Genomic DNA, 22,533 nt, shown 5'->3' on the forward strand with positions numbered 1-22,533 from the left:
TTGTGCAGTCGCAACAAAGCTTCAAAAAGGAACTAGTCCAGGACTCAAAGCAGACACAGTAATCTAGAAACTACAGATTTAAAAAGGAAAACACAAACCACCACATCAACAGGAAAATGTCTACTTTGCTATTTTCTGAACGGTTTATTTGATCACTTTACTTTCACAATCTAACAATCTACAGTAGTGGCTGCTTTAGGCACTGGATTTGTAGAAGCACTCTGATTTTTAAAGTAAATTGCTTTTCATTCTGTACTGATAATTCACTTATTATTTCTGTGTCAATGCTAAAGGGCTTAGTCACCTTTGCAACATTTAGCATAACATAACATTACAGCCCTCCTTATAGACTAATTTTTTTTTTTTTTTTTTCTTGATAAAGAGGGAAGCCATTTTGGCTTCACATTTTTGTGCACTTTGTTTGTAAAAAGTAAAAATTAAAAAATGCACTCTGGATTTTAAATGCAGCACTAGTATGACGAAGATGTGCACCAGCAAAATTCACCGACCCAATAAAACATGTATTAACATACTAAAATACTTGCATGGATTGCAAAGGCCAAGCATACTTAAATAAACAATCCCCCTTTCTTCAGTGGTAAATATTTTATGGTAAGAAACAGGAGATGGCATACCTATAGCTTCATGTTATTAACTTCTTAGATTTAGGGCACAGAAATCTTCAATGTAAGAACTGGGCAACAGCTCCTGCTATGACCAGCCAGTATACTAAATAGAGATGACTCACTGCCACTGAAAGAAACCCTGTTCCCTCAATTCCCTATTGATCCAATACCATTTGATAACAAAGCATCAGTTTTTAATGTACAAAAATCATGATTAAGCTTCATGTTTCCACATATTTACTGTTCTTTAAAACTTTATAACTTTTGCATCTTATTTTTTTGTATGCTTGATAAGACAGTAATCAATTAGGCTTTTCTTATTTCTTACTCAAGAATTCTAACTTAATTCAATACACTGAGATTTGTTTTATTGTTATTATTTTTTTTCCCTTTCTTTCCTTCCTTCCCATGGATTTTCACAGAGAAATGCAAGACTGAAGCCCCTAGTTCTGCAATACATGTATGAATGAACTACTACTGAGATAGGGGGCCATGGCACTTCACCAGCTGTGGATCAAGGTATAAAATGAGAAAATAAACAAGTACAAAAGACTGTTGCTATTGTTCCTCTCTGCTTACCATTCCCATTAAGGAGAATACTTATGCAGTGGCAATAAGATTTTTTATTATTATTTATTTATTGATTGATTGATTTTTAACGCAGTAATTCCACGTTGGTAAGGTAAGCTAGCTAAAGGTTGGATCGTGTTTGCTTGGATTGCACAAAATGCACACTGGTTCCAAGAACTGTTCTATATGGAACAAAGATAGTTATTTTTAAGGACTGATGTCATCCTCTGATGTCACGGGCCAAAGTTTGCAAAGCTGCAATTTTATTTAACATGCAAAAATGGGTGCTTCTTGAGTAAATCGTATGATGAGTAGGCAGAAATGGTTTAGGTTATAAAAAAGACCTGAGAACCTAATACTGAGCTTTATATACCAAGTATTTTTGACAGTTTGCCTGATAAAAATTTGTAATTGTATTGCTTAGTTGTGGCACGGTCAGTTATATGTTTGCTTTGGACTATACATGAACCCATTTTATGAGAATTATTCTTCTCAGGTCATGAATGTGTAACAGGCATATAGCTATAGTGGCAAGTCAATGAGCTTGATGTCAGAAGCGTAACACTGAAAAGCCATAAGCATGGAAGAGGTTAACAGTGAGCTTTTATTCTGCCAGAAATCTTCAAAAAGTTATGACAATTAAAATGGCAGAACTACTATTGTTTACTTGCCAGCACACTCAAGAATTTAACTGAATAATTAAAAGAGTCTATCTAATTATCCTAATTAGAAAAGATAAAAAGGGCTCTGAATATTGCACTGTCAGCAACAGTGAAAATGCTCTCATTAGTGGAAGGGAAAAAAAAAAAAAAGCAAAACCTTTTTCTTTCTGTTAACAAACAATCAGAATACCTTTTTAGACAATATCACTCAAGATTAGAGGGCAATCACTTTTCTTTTTCTTTTTTTTTTTTTCTAACAAAGATAACAAATATAAAAAATCTAGTCATAAACAGCCTTCAAAGTACAATTAGAAACCAGCAGGACAATCTATACTTGTATAGGTAGATGGGGCAAGAATCTAGACACTTGTATTACTGCCATGATATAGACCACAAATGGCCACTGTGAGGAGGATCGGTGTGTACAGTACATGTCATTAGCTGATTCCATCCAGTTGCAGTCCAAACTGAATGCTGCTCTCTTCAGGATTCAACACCTGTCTACTTGACACTCCTTGCACAAGATACACCATCATCCTTTCTGAAAAGAGGCGGTTACTATGGCAATACTAGTTAAGTGCATATCATGCTGCACTAATATAGTGCAAAAAATTGCCTTACATGTAGCAAAAAGATGCAGGCAACAGTTTGAGTTAGAGAAAGTAGAAACGTATTGTAACATTTACAGTGGGTATTCTTTTTCCAGACAGCAACCGCTAGAAAATATTGAATCTGAGAATGCCTCCTTTCTGGATGTGTTTATGAGGCCTTTATATTTTGGAGTGGTAACAGGGCAGAATTTTGCAAGTGAGTCATTGCCCTCTGAAATGCAGGTTAACACAAGTTGTCATCAACTGCCAAACTGTTGAACTTGCTCATGGGTTAATCTCAGTTAAAAGTTAATGTAATAAGCACTAAATTGCTCTTTAACAAGTATATAATCTGATAGAGTAATACATATTCTTCAACTGAGTATATGCGCTCTGCTTGAATATAAAGAGTCATACAAACTCTTGGTACAAACTCTTCATGCGTACTGATTATACTTGGTTAATGTTGCAGGGGCTTTCCACTGTTAATACAGCATCAGTTACAGTATTCTAGAGACAGAAGTGGTGCTTATAGCTTGTAAGAATGAGGAAAGACCACAGGTATCTCCAATTGTAGCATCATCTATTAAATTGATTCTGCCAGATTTCTCAGTGTTGATGGTCTAAAGTAAAGCAGTAACGCCTTGAATATCCACAGGCATTATGAAATCCATCCATCTTTATCTACAGTGCAGTTACAAAAAAAGAAAGTCAAAACACTTAAATCCACTCCATATAAAATCCCTGTGGCTTTGGATACCTTCTGATTTCAGTCCAATAATTAAGACTCCATTTGTCACCATGAGAAGTTAGATTTTACATATCTGCATCTCCATCATAAGCCAAGGTTAAAGGTTTCAGCCGGTTGTTCTGCCTTCTCTGGGGCTTCTTTGGCTTTTTGCTGAAACAATAAGATAATTTATAAATAGAACAAGAAACTGATAATAGCAATGACGGATTTCATTTTTAAATGAATGATGACTGCGTTGTATTAAGATAATGCATTTGGTTATCATTTGTAAAAGCTACACACTCAAAACCTTCATGTGGTTCATTAATTATCACTTTATCAACCCAAAGCAACACCTAATTCAAAGTTCAGTTGTCCAGAAACAGGATGTTATGCTACTGATGTGACTTGATGAAATTTTTAGCACATTATCATACAAGATCAGTCATTTTTCAGAAAAGCCCACAGGCTACAGTGCAATATTTGGTTGTGTATTAATGGAGCAATCAACTGGCTTCTTTTAAATTATGCGACTCAAATCTTCTCTTGACATGTTGGGGGTTTCCACATTAAAGTTCCATCTTGTGATTAGTTTTATCTCTTTCTTTCTGGAGTAACTAAAATTAATTCCAAATGTTAAAATCAAACCAGTCTTAAATATCATGGATGTGGCTGCTAGCCATAAACATTTTCTATCCATCCTTGATTTAAATTTTAATCCAGCTCATCTGTATTTCCAATCCATTTGCTATAGCTTTAAAAAATGTTTAAGCCAAATAAAAATGTACATTTATGTATTTTGTCTTTAAATATATGTCTTTAAAATATATGAGCCTTAGTTCTTGCCTTCTTGTAGACTATATTATAAGCATTCATTTAAATCAGACCCCTGCATTCTGTTGTCCAATGAACTTTCATCAGAAATGTCAATCAGGATGTCCAAAACAAAATCTTTGTTCCCAGAACAGATTTATGGGGGCTTGCAGTGTCCACAGTCTGAAGAATTTGCAGTGAAGTTAAAAGCTAATGGATTTTCTTTCTTTCAGAAAATATTTTCTTTCTTACCTACACTATAAGTCTACACTAGCTATTAGTGAGATTTTGGAGAAAGATTACTAAAAAATAAACAAATCCAGAAGCCACCCAAATGTTAACTTATGCAATACAGCCAAGATCTTAATGTCTAAGACCATACTTCCCTCATCTTCTACTTTCACAGTCACGGGGATCAGAAATTCCAAGCAGGACCCAATTAACTTCAGGGAGAACATTCTCAAAAATTACTTGCTTTTGCAAAAATCTCTTTTTTTCATACAGTAATATTTAAATATATATATATATCATGTATGAAAACACATAAGAAAACCTTAAGCCTTGTCTTAGTTGTATTTCTCTATATACCACCAAGTACCAAATCAGACTTGTCTGACAATATATGAAGTTTCCTTTTTGATACTTCTCTTTGGGTTTCATGATACACCTGCAATGAAATTACCATGGACAGAGTACAGTCGTTCTCAACAGAGATAAAGTAAGTGAAAATAAACTATCCACTAATATGTGCCATATTTGCAAGAAATTCTCCAAATCTCAAGGCAGTCTATCATATCATAGTATCATAGTATCATAGTATCGTGCGAGTTGGAAGGGACCTTAGAGATCATCGAGTCCAACTCCCGGGATTCGAGCCCTCTAGTGTAGCAGAGCGGCAGTTATCCACTTGCGCCACAGGGGGGATTCGAACCCGGGCCTCCAGTGTTGCAAGCGGCGGTTCTAACACCATGCGCCACCGGAGGCACACAGTCTATCAGTTTATCTATCACCTGGGCTACAACCAGAGTCCATGAACAAAAGTACATAGAAATTAAAACATTACAGTTTACAGAAGAGGTCACTGCAGCTCCTATAGCTGCAAATATAAATGCTTGTGTTATTACAGTCTGCAAGGGACTGCTTGTTGGTAAATAATTAAAGAACTCACCAGGCTAGATAGATCATAGAAACAATAAAGATGAGTAAAACAAATGCACCAGCAGCTACACCATAAACCCAGGTCTTCAGCCTCCCATCTAAAAGGAATGAATGTTAGTCAGTAGTGTTTCAGTTAGTCTTGCTAAATTATTAGTTCTGATATGGTACAGAAATACTTTTATAATCCAAAATAAATGCCTTTACAAGCAATTACAGCTTAATAAGAGTAAATACTCTTAAACAACTGAGTGATAGCTTCTCTGTGCTCTTCTGTTCTGCTTTTCAGCCAAAGTTCAGGTAATCTGAATGATGCTGAGGCATGGGACAAAAACAGCATGGCAGCATCTTAGAGCTGCAAGGTACTCAGTCCCCAAGTCCACTGCTAAGGGGAAACCTCTTCAGCAGGATAGAAAGGCAGAATCACTTTCTCTTCTACCTCTGGGAAATCAGTCTTTTATTTTCATTCTCGTTGCTATTTAAGTTTCCATTTTAAAATATATTTAACATGTTTTACCACATTAGTACCTTAGATACACATACATAAGTTTCACTATTGAAAAAATTAATACTTTAATTTCACCTAATATCATCCACACGTTTTGTTGTTAGAAAAAACACTTCTCACAGAATAAGCAAAAAAATAAAAAAAAAATAAACAAACAAAAAAAACAACAACAACAAAAGACAACTCATGCTCAGAAATAGAGCAACAGTCTGTTGATAGTAAGACCTGTGCTTATGTACAGCCTGTGCAGTTTATAATTTGGACACAATATCCCTATAGGCTGATGTATACACCCCACTCTTCTTTTTGTATTGATTCTGGATGGACTTGCTTACCCTAGCAAAACCAAGGGAAGAAGGGCATGACCTTTGGAGGTTTTGCTCTGAACCCTAAATGAATGTGTTGCAACACAAGCTAAGTGCATGCTGTTAGATTTTCTACTTTTTATGACTCACTTTACACATTTCTAAACTGCTTGTTGAAAACATTCTTTTACAAGGGGCTTATTGTCTTGTCAAAGAAAATTCAATTAAAAAACTGAATTATTTCATTTATGAGGGGCAAAATTCTTCTTCCATGAAGCCTTGCATATATTTTCAATATAATGATAAGCAAACATAGCTAATCTTTTTCTGAACAAATGCATATTGCTTTCTGATGATTTTGTAGAGGCATAAGGCATAACCAATGCAGCTAATGATTTTCCAGCTTCTGATAAGAACAAAAAACATGCTGAATTTGTTGTAATTCAGAGTAACCGTCGCTAGTGGTATGCAGTTAATTTTAAGCTTTCTGTAAAGCCGTATACTCATGAACAACATGAGTAAGACTAATGTAAAAACATTTTTCTTCACTACATTAATGTACATAATGACATTATAACTGATAGTAACCAATAAAAGGAAAATAATTGTTCAGTTATAGGTAAATTGTACAAATCCAAAAATATGATAGCAAGAATGAGAAGAATTCAGATTTCAGTATTCATATACAGATAATTTTCTTCCCTTTGTTTATTTCCACTGGTAAACATAACAATTTTGGGGTTCTGGGTTTGCTTGTTTTAAAATAATATTATATCCTTGGAGAAAAGACAGAAATTATCTTGTGTACAGATTTATGTATTTTTGTCAGAATAGGGAACTGTGTTAATGAGGTCATTTATTTTATGAAAACATGGGCATCACATCTCATACAGGCACTCTGAATTCCCTTGGACAGCTTATTTCTTGTGTATGAGGGAATGGATGTCTCAAACTCATCTATTTGGCAAGATACATCAGCAAAGACAGTTGTGTGGATGAAAACTTTCATTTCTTGAACTGTAGTATAGTTTGTTGAAGATTACTGAATAATTATTTTACACCTAGGCTTGGAAACTGTATGGTAAGAAATAATTACAGGAGAGTAAATCAAACCTTTCTAGAAGTTAGCTATTCATGGAATGAAAACAATCATAAATCAAGTCCTAGTTCAATTAACTATCATTGTTTTTATCTAACCTGAGATATAATGCCTTGTTAAGTCAAACCAGGAATTACTGGAACATTTGTGAGGTTTCAAGAAATCTCTCAATTATTTCTTGTTCCAAAATATATATCTGAATTCACACGAGCATCCATGTTCTAGTACAACAAAACTACCTGATACTTGTTTATTGACAGCACTCTGACTGCTACAACACACCCTATGGCATTTTAATGTGGAATTAGAGTGAATTAAAAATAGCTTTTTTTTTTTTTTTTTTTTTTTTTTTTTTTTTAAGAGGGCCAGGAAATCTTAATTTATTTATTTTTTAAAATTCTTTTTATTGTGGATTACAGTAATAACTAAATGGAGTAATGACCATTACGTTGGAGGTATCAAGTGTAGTTTCAAAGTACAAATATACTACTATGACTAATGGAATCTAACTAAAGTATTTAAAACCCAGACCTGATTTAATCTGTTTATTGTAAGTACTGCCGTTCTCAATTTGCAGTATTCTGGTGTTTATGCAAGTAAAGCTATAGCTTTCAATTTTCAGATTTAAAACTTTCTTGGAAGCTGTAGAAATAAACACTAAGACACACACATGTAAAAATATCTAGCTCTATGTGATTTAAAAGACAAGAAAATAATCAATTGTTCTCTATATAATTAACATTTTGGACAAGAATAAAACCTCTTTCTCTGAAAGCATTTTGTCACTGAAACTTTTATTTATGTCAGTGATAGTATCAGAAAATATTTACTGAAATCTGATTACATGACGGACCTTATCAAATATTTTTAATGGTATAACTGAACATTTTTCTTACCACTCAAGTGCTTGTCCATCTCTAAAGAACATGGTCAATATGAGCATTTCCTACAGTGATTTAGAGCATGACTGTGCTAAATATTATTATTAGCTCTTGTCTAACATGGATTAGTCTAGATATGGAAGAAAAAAATGCCATATCTATACTGTTTGTTTCTCTATGATTCATGCCATGGCTGAAAGCTTCAAGCAATACTTATCCTCTACAGATCTCTGTGCCACCTCTTCACACCTTTTTCAGTGGCATTATCAATTATGGTGGCATACTTTAATATCTTAGCTTGTACCTTCGCTGCTAATGCCCATCTGAAGTCATGTTTTGAATAGATTCTGTGAATTTTAACAGGTATCGGGAACTAAAAGAAATCTTTTGGAATGCAAAATGTCATTAGATATGTTGACTGACCAGCAGAAAATGGCAGAAGTTTAACTATTCTCTCTTTTTCTGTTTTCAGACAGGTGTTTGTCTTCTTAAATGAGCACTTAAGGATTTTTCTTTTTTTTCCCTGTCATCACAAATACATGAATGCCAGGCCCTGCAGAAGTAGTTAGCATTATAAACTGTTCATTGTATGACTTCACCTGGCCCAAAAGGCTGTAGAAACCAGGTCCTTCCTCGTCCTGACTGGTTAGTAGAGGGCTGGGTAGGGTTCACAGCTCGACTGGTTTTCACATCTCCCTTTTTGTCCTCCATGGTGGGAATCACCACCACTGGGATGAGAGTGCATTGTTCGAGTGTGCCATCAGAGGACATTACTTCAGTGTATCCATCTTCACAACTGCATGTTCTAGTCTGTAGGGAACAAGTGTTTTACACTGTGTAGCAGAAAAATAAGTTTTCTGTAGGCTATAAATCATAACAACAAGGACGACTAGAAGAGAAGATTGTTTTGATGAGTGCTAGCCTGGAGAGTACCTCTTCATATATTTTTTATGAAGTATCATAGCAAATGAGTAGAGATTATTCAACATTTAATTGAGAGGTTAATTAGAAAACAATCTAAGATTGGTTTTATCAAAGTAATTATCAAAAATATCTGAAAATACATTTGTTGGCACAATCTTTGAAATGCAGAGAGCTGTATGGGAAAGCCCTCATGGGGATGTTTAATGCTCTGATGCATTAGCACATACCTCACTGCAGTAAGCGTGGGGTTGGCTGCATGGTGGGTTACATGACCTGTCAACATCTGGTTGGCGCATCACTAAGCAGCCTCCTGTAGGACAGAAAATCATATTTTGACATGATAATACCTTTCCTCTGATGAATATACTGATGCCATTGTTTCCTACTGTATGCCACGGATTATCATTTTATCATTAAACTGAATTCAAGGCTCCTACTCTTAATCCTTGGGGAAGGATAATTTGTCTCAAGTATTTTTCACTGGTACAGTAAGAATATAGCATGGAGATTTCCAGGCATTCACATTTTAGAGAACTAATATTTGGCAAGTGATCTTCTTTTCACTCTTTGTGAAATAAGTAAGTTTAGATATTTTGTTGTGCTTGAAGAAACAGATTTAGGTTTCCTAGGGCCCTCCTAATAACTATCATATTAAAACTGTGGCCACAAAGAAAATAAGGGCATACTTTTGATCTATCTCTTTGCTGACAAAATGAAAACAAAGTATTATTTCAGTTTATGAATTTATGTTTTCTTATGTTCTTCATTAGTTAACTTTACTCACACTATAGTTTTGCCTCTTATGAAGCCATGCTCCACTTTAGTCTAAGAGAACTTTTTCAGAAGTGAAGAACATATACTGAATGCTTTGATAGAAAGTGGTTATCAGTATATCTTTTCTTTCTATACTGCCCTAGTTCTCATTCCTACATCTTTACTTACAGTGCAGTTATTGTTATGGACCAATATATACAATCAGGATTTCACTATCATTTCAGCCAGGTTGACTTCAAAATATATTTAGAATCAATTTGAATGTATCTATCTGAGTTTCCCTTCATCTTTCAGAAAGATAAGCAGTACATACTTTAACATTTATATTGCAACAGGACATCTTGCATCTCCCAAAGTATTTTTATACTGGTGTGATATGATGATGAAATCCTGATAGCTGACATTGGTCACAATCATAGCAGATGCAGTTAGATGTGGTTATATAGATCAAATTGTTAACAGGATGGCTGATGAGGAACAAAGTAAACCCTGCTGGTTGCCATCAGTTTTTCTCACCCCAGAAAGGAAAATTGTGCATCCTAGCATATAAATCACATGCCTGTGAGAATCTATGTAATAAAGTATCAGTCATCCAAGCAAGCTGAAGAAGGAAATAGTAGCTTCATCGCCCATAGGAAACAACACCTTCAAGTAAAAAACAACCGTTCAGCATGATAATACCGTACAAGTAAATAAATAAACAAAGGCCTTAAAATAGGAACAGGACTCATGATAACAACATCTGAATTTAGACACACTATCTTAGAGTCAGATTAAAGAAATAGTCATCATTATATCAGTCATCATTATAATACAGTCATCATACATATGGGTTGATTCTAGATCAAATTAAGTAACTTCCACTCAAATCAATCATAAATGTGTATCTACCACTTTGAGCTTTTCAATACTACAGTTTATACAAACCATGCTAAAAAAAACCTTGTGAATTTACAATCTGATTCATAATTGTAGACTTCATGCAGAGAAGTTCTCACAGAACGTTACATTCAAGTGTTTTCTTTGAAATAGATCATGCATATATCAAAAACATAGTTTTGTCCTACATGGGAACAGAGTCTGGAATTTTCCATCTGTCTTCATTTCAAATCAGAAAAGTACCACAGCCTAAAACCACATACAGAACAAACTCTTAAAAGAGACACAACAGAACCTAGGTTAGTCTGCCATTGAGGTCCTGTCAGGATTTCAAAAATTTCATGGATTTATTTTCTCCTGTCTATGCTAGGTTTTTGTTCCTGTTGTTAACACAATCATAGAATCATAGAATCACAGAATCACAAGGTTGGAAAGGACCTATAAGATCATCTAGTCCAACCGTCCACCCTTTACCATACCTACAGAGAAACCCCTAAACCATATCTCCCAGCTCTCTATCCAGACGCTTCTTGAACACTGCCAGAGGTGAAAGTATTCTCAAATGTTTCATAAATATTACCAGGGAAATTTAATTAAATTAATAAAGTAAGTCTTTAGAGGCTAACTTACCCCCATAACCATCCATTCTCATCTCAGTTTTGATCTGTTAGCATCTGTCCTTCTGATAGATTGTTATCTGCTTTGTAATTTCCATCTCTTCTAGATTGAGTATTGCTAAGGTATATTTATCTGGTATTCTAAATGGGCTAGATCTAGATCTATAGCTTTTCCTTAGTAAATAGGTGATTTCCATACTCTTGTTTCTCTGTTACAATATTCTTTAGGTAATCAAGAATAATTTATTATTAATGTTGTTGTTATTATTTCCTACTTTTCATGCATGTCCATATTTTATAAATGTCAGATTATCATTTATTTTAAAGCAGTTTTGAAGAATAAATAAATCTTAGAATCAGAAAATAATTATTAGGTCCTGTTAAATAATGTAAAACTCCCAGAACTTTCATTTCAGAAGAATCAATTCCACTTACATTTATTTATGCTTATATAAGAGAGCATCATGAAAAATTTGCCAGCAACACAAACTTGTACACTGAAATTTATCACATAGCTCTGTATTTGGGGGAACAAATTATTATTTATATGTGAGTGACCATGATTTATAAATGTAGTTTGCTTTTTAATATCTCAGAGCCTTAATCTCCAGAGTGAGAGATTTAAAGTCTTCTAGGATATTTAATAGATAATTTAATATATTTATATCAACAGAAATTGTGACTTAAAGATGCCCTGTTTAACTTGATGTAAAGATGATGCATTTTAGAAATTTTACAACACAAAATGACACTTAGAAAAGAGACTTTGTACTACCAAAAGTTACTTCAACACCTTGTAAAAATGATACAAAGATTTAATTTCTAGTAACAATACAGACAGTCTTGATGTATTCCATCATGAATCAGAACTTCCCCCCTTTGACTTGACAGGAGCTGGAATTGAGAGTGCGTTTATAATTACTTTAGCTGATATCAGAATATTTTAAAAAACAAATGCATCCCATAGATTGCAATAATTCCTAATTCTGATAAATAAAATCATGCAAATAAGATATGTATGAAGATTTTCTTGAATTCAGGCACCTCAGTCATGCACTCGAGACATTTTGTACCTTAGTTCACGTCAAATGAAACTCCATCCAGTCATTGTCTACTGAACTATCCTGCTATACATTTATGTCATTGATGTAAAGTAACATATTTATATTAACATATTTATTAAAATCTGTTATAATCTTCAGAATGTATATGATATATGCCTGTTATCGTCAAGCATTGCATCTTTCTCTGCCTCTGTGTATACATCATACATTAATACATGAAAGTTCTCTTTGCTGAAGGGCTTGAAATGTGAAATTTAGAAATATATGGATGCCTGTAGAAATACACAATGCACAACATTCCAGGTCAAGTAAAGAAGATAATATTTGTATTTACTTTTACTGTTACATGCTATATAATTCTGGAACAGAGCTGAAGTCTTTAGTATGAAAAACCATGATGATTCAACACAACAACATACTGACTCATGCATCAGGAAGAAGTGCTTTTATCAGATTATTATTTTTTTTTAATATTCTCATTTTGGGGGAAAAAATGTATTACCCACTTATTTTCCAGGTTTTTGTTTATATGTAAAACAAAAAGTTACCTGTGACATTTAAGCCATCTGACCTTTGGCACCATACAGTTCGAGAAGATCCCTTCCATGGGCTTGCCATCCACTTGTATTCATAGCAATGGCCATCTATACAGAAAACATTCATGTTTTAAGAGATTCAACAACATGACTTCAGCCTACCACTAGCTGCAAGTAGAAAGCATACATTAAGTTTAATGGCTCTTATGGTGTCCTTCTTTCAACCGGCATCTCAGAAGGGTGTACTGTACACATGGAAGTCTGCACTTACTGGATGCATACAGAATAGAACAGATGTCTCCTGGACACTAAATAATAATGTTTATACACACTGTGTATGTGGAGTAAGACCAATATAGTTAATGGACAAAACAGACACTTCCAACTACCACATAATGGTCGTGGCCCATCTGTTGTGAAAAGTCTTTTAGGAGTCAGCTTTCTTCCTTGTTAAAGCTATGCTTTAGTTACTGTTCCAGTGTATGGTAAAGTAGGCTTGGCTGTTTCTGGCTTCGCATCTCTACTCTGCTGTACACATCTCATGTAGTCTGGGATAAAATACAAAATCTTTCTATACCTTAGTTGCCCAATAAAATTTCTTTTTGATTTATTTCTGGTGTCTAAATCGACAGAAAATGTTTGTTGTTTTTTTTTTTTTAGATATTTTTCTCAGTACTAGCAGTAAGACAGACTTTTTAGTCATTGTCATGTGACAAAAATAATTCAAAGGGCAGACAGGATACTAAATTTTGTTATGCATCATAATATTCTTTTTTTTTTTTATCAAGAAATTACCAAGTGGATAAGGCAACTAATTTTTATTTTTTTTATTATTTTTTTTTACCAAAACTTGAAGAGGTATTTCATTATTAAAAAAGGATTTAAAAAATGTGTTTGAAGTGGAAACATAAGTTAGTTAAATTTTCCAAGTTTTTCTGGTACACAGTTGATATTTTGAAAATAAAAAATTAAATGCATTTCTAAGCCCACTAAATCCATACTTTCCTTAATTTGACAGTCTCTGCAAAAAGAAAATATACATACTGTATTTCTGTATTTCTTATTACAGGAAGAGTGATGTGTATTGTGGCGCTTACCACTGCATGGTCTTGTTTCCAAAGCTTGTTCTGGACAAAGATGTTGATTCTCTAAATCCTGAATGATTACTGCCCGAGATCGGACTTGTATGCCTCCGAAGCCAAGATCCTCACCATTAACACAGGTTAGTTGACAAAGACTCCACTCTGACCACTCTTTCAAATAGCAGTCCCCTGTAAATTTTATTAGAAGATAATCCATGTATGTGAAAAGCTTCTGTCACTGAGTATGACTTAGAAATTCTAACTGCCCAAATCCTTTTGTTATTATTCCCTTTAGTTCTTTACATTCTGACTTTTAAACATGACTTACACAATAGAGAAGATAATATTCTGAGCTTTTCTAAGTTTCTGTGGGGCAGAAAATAATAAAGAAGATAAAAGTCTATTTGTTGGAAAGCAGGGTAAGTTTATATAGCATTCCTATAAGGTCAGACTCATTCTCAATTTCTGATGACACTCCACACACTGTTTGGATTTAATGAATATTAGGGTATTGTACACTGTGTGCCTTAGGCTAATTTTTACATCTTATTCATTACTTCTCTTTGATACTAGAAAGAGAAAGCATTGTTGAATTTTAAAAAGATTGTCACATATCATCATGCAGAAGCACTTTAAACAGACAGTAGAAACTACTACTGATGCATTCTCTATAAGAATGGGAAATGAGAAAGTAATTAAAGTGTCTATTCCACTTATTCCAGGGTAGTATAATAAAGATTTGTAAAATGTAATTCTATGGAGTAAAAATAAAAAATAAAATTCTACTAATTAGGTAAATTAGTGAGACTGACTAAAGAAAATTTAAGAAAGACCTTTAAAATAACATAAACAGAACATTTTGTAAAAGATGCAGCATGAAATGGACTATACACAGACTCATTAATAAACCTCTTAGTTCTCATTATTTCAGTGAAAGAGAGCTATTAAAAATTAAAGCTACCTTGTACTGTCGTGATGAAAGATGTAATCAGCACTGTGTTGACCAGATGCCTGATTAATGAAGGTATTTTATTTGCCAACATTAGGAAAGCACGTGAATAAATGAATAATTGAAGAACTGATGTATACATAATAGCAAGCAGGGATTTTTGGAAACATTAGCTGGAACTTATCATTAGCACATCCCCATAGGGCAATTATTCTTACTGGCTAAATGTGAGACTGATGAAGAACAGGTTCAGATTCAGCAAAATTTTAAATCCAATAGTAAGCAGTAGTGAATCCACCACAAGAGTAACAAAGTTGGTCATCTGATAGATTTGTCCAATCACTCAAGTATGTGAAAAATATTTTACTGCCCGTGGCTCATCCTAAACACTGATAACTGTAATCTAAAGAAGAAAACTGAACAAACTTGAAATGTAATGTTTATTTGAATAACTTTCTTACCTGGACAAGGGACAGTGCATGTTTCCTCAAGTACCATCTTCTTATTACCATCTATAATAGGCTCTATTTCTCCACAGAATTCCTCATCTACTATTTTGCCTACGTCTTCAATGGATCCATCAAAAACCACACAGGAAATGTTTCGCACTCGTGTGCCCTCTCCACACTGAGCATCCTGGGGAAGGAGGAGATACATAGATGCTGTACATTGGAAAGTATCAAAAAACTGAATTTGAGCCACATATCATTGCATCTCCTATTATTTTTTGCCAAAATACATATTGAGTAGGGAAAAGAAAAATACATTGGTTTTACATTTGAAATTAAAAAAAATAAAATAAAATCTGCTCTCATCATTTTTTCTTAATGTATGGATTGAGCTTGTGCTTTTAAATTGCAATCATGGCAGTAGCTTAAGAGAAGAACTCTTCTAGGATGGGGCTTTTATTTTTCAATAAGGATGCTCATTTGTTACCACATACATTCTTTTACTATGTCAAGATTTCAGTTATTAGCAAAGATGTCACTGAAGTGTACTTTGTACTTTGAATGTCTGCAGGAATTTGTTATACCTGTTGACAAATATGAAGACTAAAAATAAATCTTCACATTTTTTTCTATAAAATATGGGGAAGTAAACTGATTACAGCACTTTCAAACAGATATCTGGGCATATTTCTCACATGCCTAGATATGTGAGCTCCATAATTTCAGTGTCCACTGTGGGTTTTACCTCTACTTTGCATGCAGACCATTGACCATACTGCCATCGATAACAAGGCTTTACTGGACAGGGTTTGAATTGCTCCATCTGAGAAGGACAAGGCCTCCCATCACCCTGAAATGGTTGATTTATGGTCCTTCTTCTGATCATTTTTCCTGCAAATGAGAAACAGCAATATAGGTAATAGGAAAGTGGACGGATTGATTTATTCTTCAAGATGGTTCTACGTTGGTGAAAAGCATAGTGTTTGAATAATGTACTTTTTAAATATTTGATAAATTGGACAGTAAAGCAAATCTGTTGGCTCTTGCTCATTACATGGATTTTCTTATTTTACATTTTCTGAGTCAGACGCTTTATGTTCAGTACAGCATGAAGTACTGCATGAAGGAGGATTTCAGATTACTCCTGTAGTAGGAAAATAATAATAATAATAATTTAAAAAAAAAAGAAAAAAAGAAAAAAAAAAAAAAAAAAAAAGTAGTCAATTCCCAGTTCAGAAGCCTGCGGAAAAATACTTCTGAAGATGACAAAATGTTTATGGCAGTTTTGTGGAGATACTGACTCCTCATCTGGAGTTTGCTGCTGTTTTTCCCTTGAGTTAATACAGGATTATGTGTATGGAAGGGAAGAGGAAGAGGAAAGGGAAGGGAAGGGGAAAGAACACAGGAAGGGGAGGGAAAGAAAAATCAGTCTTTAAAATATTCCAAGATTACATACAGACCTGTAAGGCCACATGTTTGTGAGCAGTCAGACCAAGATGACCAGTCAGAGAGCTGACAGTTCACAGGACATTCCACCACACAGGATATATTCATTTGCCATGTCTTTTCCAAACCAAGCTAGAAGAAAATATTGAATGGTTAGTATGTGATATTCAGTCTGTGCCAGTAGTGCTGAGTATGCATTTGGACAGGATGAATCTGAAACAAGTAAGCTTTAAATAAACATGAAGTAATTCCTAAGTAAAACATAAAATAATTAGGATATTTTAAATCTCATTTCACAGAATCATAGAATAATCAAGGTTAGAAACTATCTTTAAGTATCTAACTATCTTCAAGTCCAGTCATGAAACTGATGGAATGAATCCCATCACTAAACCATATCCCTGTCTGTTTAACACCTGCAAGGATGAGGATTCCAGCACTTCCCTGGGCAGCTTGTTCCTATGCCTTATCACCTTCATCAGTACCTAACCTAAACCCCTTCCTAACACACTGTCCCTCATCACGTGAGAAAAAGGTCTATTGTTTTCTGCCAGTAATCTTCTTTCAGGTAATTTTAAAGAACAATGAGGTATCTCTTCAGACTTCTCCAGACTAAAAACGGAAGTTCCCTTATTTAATACTCATATGTCCTATTTTCTGGTCCTTTCAGAAGCTTCATTACTCTTCTCTGCACACACTCAAGCAAGTCAGTGTCCTTGTAGTGAAGGACCTAAAACTAAGCATGATATTCGAGTAGTGGCCTCACCAGTGCTGTGTACAAGGGGACAATCTCTTCCTTATTCCTACTGTCCATGCTATTTCTGATCATCATAAAATCATCATAAAATCATTTGACTTGGAAGGTCTTCTAGTCCAAAACCCCTGCAATCAACAGGGAGAGATACAACTAGGACAAACCCTGAATGTCTCCAAGGATGGTGCATCCACCATCCGTCTGGGTAACCTGCTCCAGTGATTCTAATCTCATAATAAAAATCTTTTTCCTTATATCAAATCTAAATCTCCCCTCTTTTAGTTTGAAACCATTTCCCCTTGTCCTATCACAACAGACCCTGCTAAAGATCTTGTTATATTCTTTCTTACAGCCCACCCTATAGATACTGAAAGACTGCTATCAAATCTCCCCAGAGCCACAACTCTCTCAGTCTGTCCTCACAGAGGAGGTGTTTCATTCCTTGCATCATTTCTGTCCGTCAGCAGCCCTCTTCTGAACTCACTCTAACAGGTCTGAGTCTCTCCTGTACAGAGGACTCCACATCTGGATGCAGTGCTCCAGGTGAGGTCCCACCAGTGCAGAGTAGAGGGGCAGGGTCACCTCCCTTGCATGCAGACCAGGATCTCACTTGCCCTTTTGGTCACTTGAGCATGCAACAAAGTCCCAGTGGCAACACAGTCCTAAAGGCATATAATGACTTTTAAATATATTCTGAAATCTTCTTTCAAATAAATATTTTCTAAATAATAGCTTATAAAATGAGGGCTTCAGTTTGCACTTTTACTTTATACTGTGGTGGTAAAATCATTAATATTTAGAATAATAAAATCATTGAAAACCCAAAATTGAAAGGGACCTACAAGAATCATTGAATCCATCTGTTGCATCTTTAAAATTTGAGAAATTTGGCTATGAAGTTTATTCTAACTAAAAGAACACTCCTTTCAACTAAGAGCTAGCAGCCTGATTATTTCCAACTTCTGCTTCTGAGTGAAGATAACACTGGGTGTGCCATTACTACAGACTCTACCAAGAGCTATTTCTCCATATTGTCACATTTTCTAATTGATTCATTCTCAGAACTGGGGCAGAGAACAAACTATTCAAAAAGTCAATCCCTCCCAGGCTTTGTTAATAGATAATTGGTTGTCTGCAGTCCCTCCCTTCCAAGGATGGATATCTGGCTTTTTTAGAATTGGAATGATTGTTTTTCTTCAACTCTTTCTTTCTCCTGAAATAGCACATATGTTGAGTCTCTGCAAGCACTTGGCAGAGAACATCAGCATAAAGAATGAGATGCTGTCCAAATGTTCTGCAACTCTGATCACAGTTCATAAATCTTCTCTCTGACTTGTCTTAAATTGTCAGTGCATTACGCAGTTGGAGGCCCCATAGTCTTCAACTATACAATAAGTAAGGGACATAACAATCTAAGTGTTATTAAAGTATTTTGAAATAGGAGTATTTCAAAATTAGCAATGTAATGCATTTCAAATCTGCCCCTTTAATAGAAAATGTTATTCTGAAATTAGTATTGCTTAGTAACTGCTGAGTTCAAAACTCAGTTCAATCTAAGAAGAGATGGAGCATATATTTGACAGTGTTTGTAGAAGACTGCAGAAGCAGCAAGTTTTTAAGAGCTCAGTAGGAACTGAACAAGTTAATGGCAGAAAGATCTGGAGGTTTAAACACTCAAAAACCACATCTGGCAAGCACAGTCCAATAGCTAAAAACAAGTGGAAGATGAGAGAATAGATGGAAACTCGTGCAAGTCTCTCTGCCTTATCATTTTCTTTGTCATCTGCTTACGCCTCTCTTGTTTGTTTCTTTGTAGGCTTTTGCTGTTTTTGTTTTGTTTTGTTTTTTGTTTGTTTGTTTGTTTTTTTAACACAGTTTCTATTCTTATTACATACAATAACACCATCCACAAAAACAGTGACATGACATTGACACTGTCAATGATTTGTTCTTAAAAAAAATACATCAATATATGTATTTCTGAAAGAAAAAAAAAACAAAACAACTTTGTTGTGCAATACGAAGATATCACCAGTACCTTTGATTCAAGAGCTGCACACAGTGGAGGAGAACAAAAGAAGGGGATATGGGAACAGACTCACATATTCTCCCAAGCATAGGTTCTGTATGAACTTCTAGGGGCCGAATTCAGTGAAACACTAGAAAATAATGTAGTCCACTCAGGAAAGTGCCAGCCTATGGTTAGAGACAGTGGTCTGTATGGGTCTTCAGTCTGATTTTGTAAAGCCATTTTTATGTCCCTGAGCTAAACTCTGTGCTAAACTATGTTCCTATGTTCTAAACTCCTGTGCTCCAGATCTTCCCCAGTCAAGGAGGAAGAGATATTCTGGTTAATACACATGAGAATATGTGACATAAGATGGAATACAACTGGTGGCATAAATATTAGCATGACAATAAAAAATTCTGCAACCTGCATAGCTTCAAAATGAATTGAATATGATATAAAATTTGAAGGAAAATCAATTCTGCTAATGTGAAGAGATCTGCAGTTTTCCAGCATAAAAGACACTCCTATTCACTGGCTTTCATCAGTGACTCTTGATCATCACTGAGGCCTTTCAGAATTCCAGAAGACTACCAATATCTTTAAGATAAATCCTTCCACATGTTGTTTTTCTTTTAAAAAAGCCAACTAGGCTTTTCAAAACCTATTAATTTTAACAACTGCAAAGGTTAATGGCATGAAACTAGCAGTTAAGCCTTTAAAAAGGAAATAAACTCACAATTTAATACTTAAATGCAAGCATAAAGCAATAATTAGGTACAACATTAGCATACATTTCATAAATTAACTACCACAGATACTGGAAATGTCTTATCCTGGTAGATTCACCAAGTCTTAAATTTGCATTTTCAGTACTGTATATTGAGACAAATGAGATTTTAGACCTCTGCTCTGCTTTACACATCAAAGAATGAGTTCATGGCTTTTTGCTGTAGCACAGTGTAAACCTGATTAAACAGCTATTGCACACGTCAACATCTGAAACTTTTGGGTCATCTGGAATTTGGATAATTAGGAAACCATAAAATAGTCTTTAAATTCTGCTTTTGGGTCAAATCTTCTGACCAAAGGCTCAAAATCTACTGAATTGATTTATGGGAATTGTGTGAACATGACTGTTCTCTTTCAGGCCTGACCTTCTCAGCTAGAGAGAACTGGAATGACCTTGGCAGCCAGAGAAGCAAAAGCTCAAGACATTAAAGGTGAAGAGGAGAAAGCTAAAGGCCAGCCTACCCCTAGGGATCTGCCAGCTGCATGTATTAGACAATGATTTGCTACTGAAAATGGACCTGAGGAACAATTAGCCTGCTCTAATTTGATATTAATTCCATAGTTTTTCATCCCTCTCCTTCCTTAGTCTTCTTAGTTCACAATGTAGATCTTAGAAAATGTGGTTGGCAAAAAATTTTGAAACATTATCTGAAAAGGTTGCTGGACAAATTATAGATGAGTTGTGGTTTCTGATGAGTGAATGGTGAGTACTTAAGTTACACCAAATTCTAGCACAGAGTCCTTTATTTTTGGCTTTATGTGGCAGGGGAGGCAGACAAACAGACCAACATGAACCATAAATCCTGTGATAATCAAAAATTTGTTTATAGGTTTGTTTCATGTGACTGTTCAACCTCTGAAGGAGGTTAATCATGTAATCTATCAGACAGACTATTTGCCAATAAAAACCAAAATGGTTTGCATTTGCTATCTGATTCAGACAAAATTGTTGGTTTCTAGTCTTTTCTGATGTTTAACTGCAGATAAATAAATAAAAATAAGTCCCTAAGTCTGAGAATGACCAGAGGCAACTTGCCTGAGGTGATCTGATATTCAAATATGAAAAAGACAATCTGAGTACTTGCGACACGCCAATTTTTCCGAGTTAGAGACCAAGTAATCTAGCATTACTGTGCACTGAGAGTTTGGAGAGAACTATGATAACATAACTAGGACTTGGAAATAAGCTCTACAAATTAATTTATCCTGGCAGTAATCAGGATGATTGGCTAGCTTCTTATCAGATTGACCAAAACAAACACAGGATCACACGGAATGTATTAGGAAAGCAACAGCCAGAAAATGGGAGCTTGGAAGAAAATATAATCTTTGATGACACTGATGCTCATATATGAAAAGGGTGATAGCCAAAGGACAACATGAAGGGATTTTTTATTACAAGGCTTTTATTAGTTTTAAGAACCATATCAAGGAAATAAGACCTTCATTTTTTAAGGGTTCAGAATAGGTTTTGCTAGTCTGATCTCCCCTTCTTGCGTATGACAATAAGAATCACAATTCTGTAAATTTATCTGCATAAATTATCCACATAAATTAGGTAGAAATTCTGCTTTATTCATACAGACAAAATGAGCTAACTCATTACAGAATTATTTAGTGTTTCTTTTACCATCAACCTCTCTAACCATACAAAGCTTATTTTGAACTTGACACAATATTTCTATACTGCTTTCATAATGCAAAAACTAGATTCCTCTTGCTCTTTCTACAAAAAAACCCAACAACAACAACAAAAAAAAAAAAAACAAAAAAAAACCCAAACACCTCAAACAAACAAACAAACAAACAAAAACAACTACAAAACAAAACAAAAGGACCATTTGTGATTAGAAAAGTGTATAGTACATATACATGTTTTGATAATTTCTTTAACATCCTCCTCTTGTGACCCAGAGGGTCACAAGAGTTCACTTTCACATCTTTAGACTTAAGGATCTAGTAAGACTGAAACAGCTTGGCTTTCTTGTTTATCAGGTTAGCAGCTTTTACTCCTCACACTTATTGGATCAGCCTTTGACCTTGCTGTACCACTGCTTACACTTCCAAAATTGAACACGCAGTCTTAACAGTATGACTGAGGAGTGGATCAGATCTTTTACACAAGGATGTATCTCTACATAGTGCAGCAAATAAAAATATAAGTAAAACTGTGTCACAGCAGCTGTTCTAAAGTGAGAACTCCAATGCATTGATGTCAATTGGCCAGTCATTTACAGCAAGTAGTTTTTGAGATCCCTGTATGTTATCTCTGTAGCTCTAGTTTGTTCTCTGGGTAATAAACTTTCATTTCTTTGGAGCA

At 34.8% G+C, this 22,533-nt stretch overlaps 1 protein-coding gene across 1 annotated transcript in view; it reads right to left on the reverse strand.

Moving 5' to 3' along the window:
* Positions 1-375: 375 nt before the first annotated feature.
* Positions 376-22,533, reverse strand: part of THSD7A (thrombospondin type 1 domain containing 7A) — a 261,280-nt gene continuing 239,122 nt past the window's right edge. Inside the window, exons 22-30 of the mRNA XM_072327327.1 lie at positions 16,674-16,791; positions 15,959-16,104; positions 15,226-15,400; positions 13,831-14,004; positions 12,746-12,841; positions 9,091-9,173; positions 8,539-8,749; positions 5,160-5,247; positions 376-3,349 (exon numbers count right to left, since the gene is read on the reverse strand). Of these exons, the coding sequence (XP_072183428.1) occupies positions 3,265-3,349; positions 5,160-5,247; positions 8,539-8,749; positions 9,091-9,173; positions 12,746-12,841; positions 13,831-14,004; positions 15,226-15,400; positions 15,959-16,104; positions 16,674-16,791 (1,176 nt within the window). The 3' untranslated portion in view covers positions 376-3,264. The remainder of the gene's footprint in view (positions 3,350-5,159; positions 5,248-8,538; positions 8,750-9,090; positions 9,174-12,745; positions 12,842-13,830; positions 14,005-15,225; positions 15,401-15,958; positions 16,105-16,673; positions 16,792-22,533) is intronic.

The sequence above is a fragment of the Excalfactoria chinensis genome, chromosome 2 (assembly GCF_039878825.1).
Source record: "Excalfactoria chinensis isolate bCotChi1 chromosome 2, bCotChi1.hap2, whole genome shotgun sequence".
In the NCBI taxonomy this organism is placed as follows: domain Eukaryota; kingdom Metazoa; phylum Chordata; class Aves; order Galliformes; family Phasianidae; genus Excalfactoria; species Excalfactoria chinensis.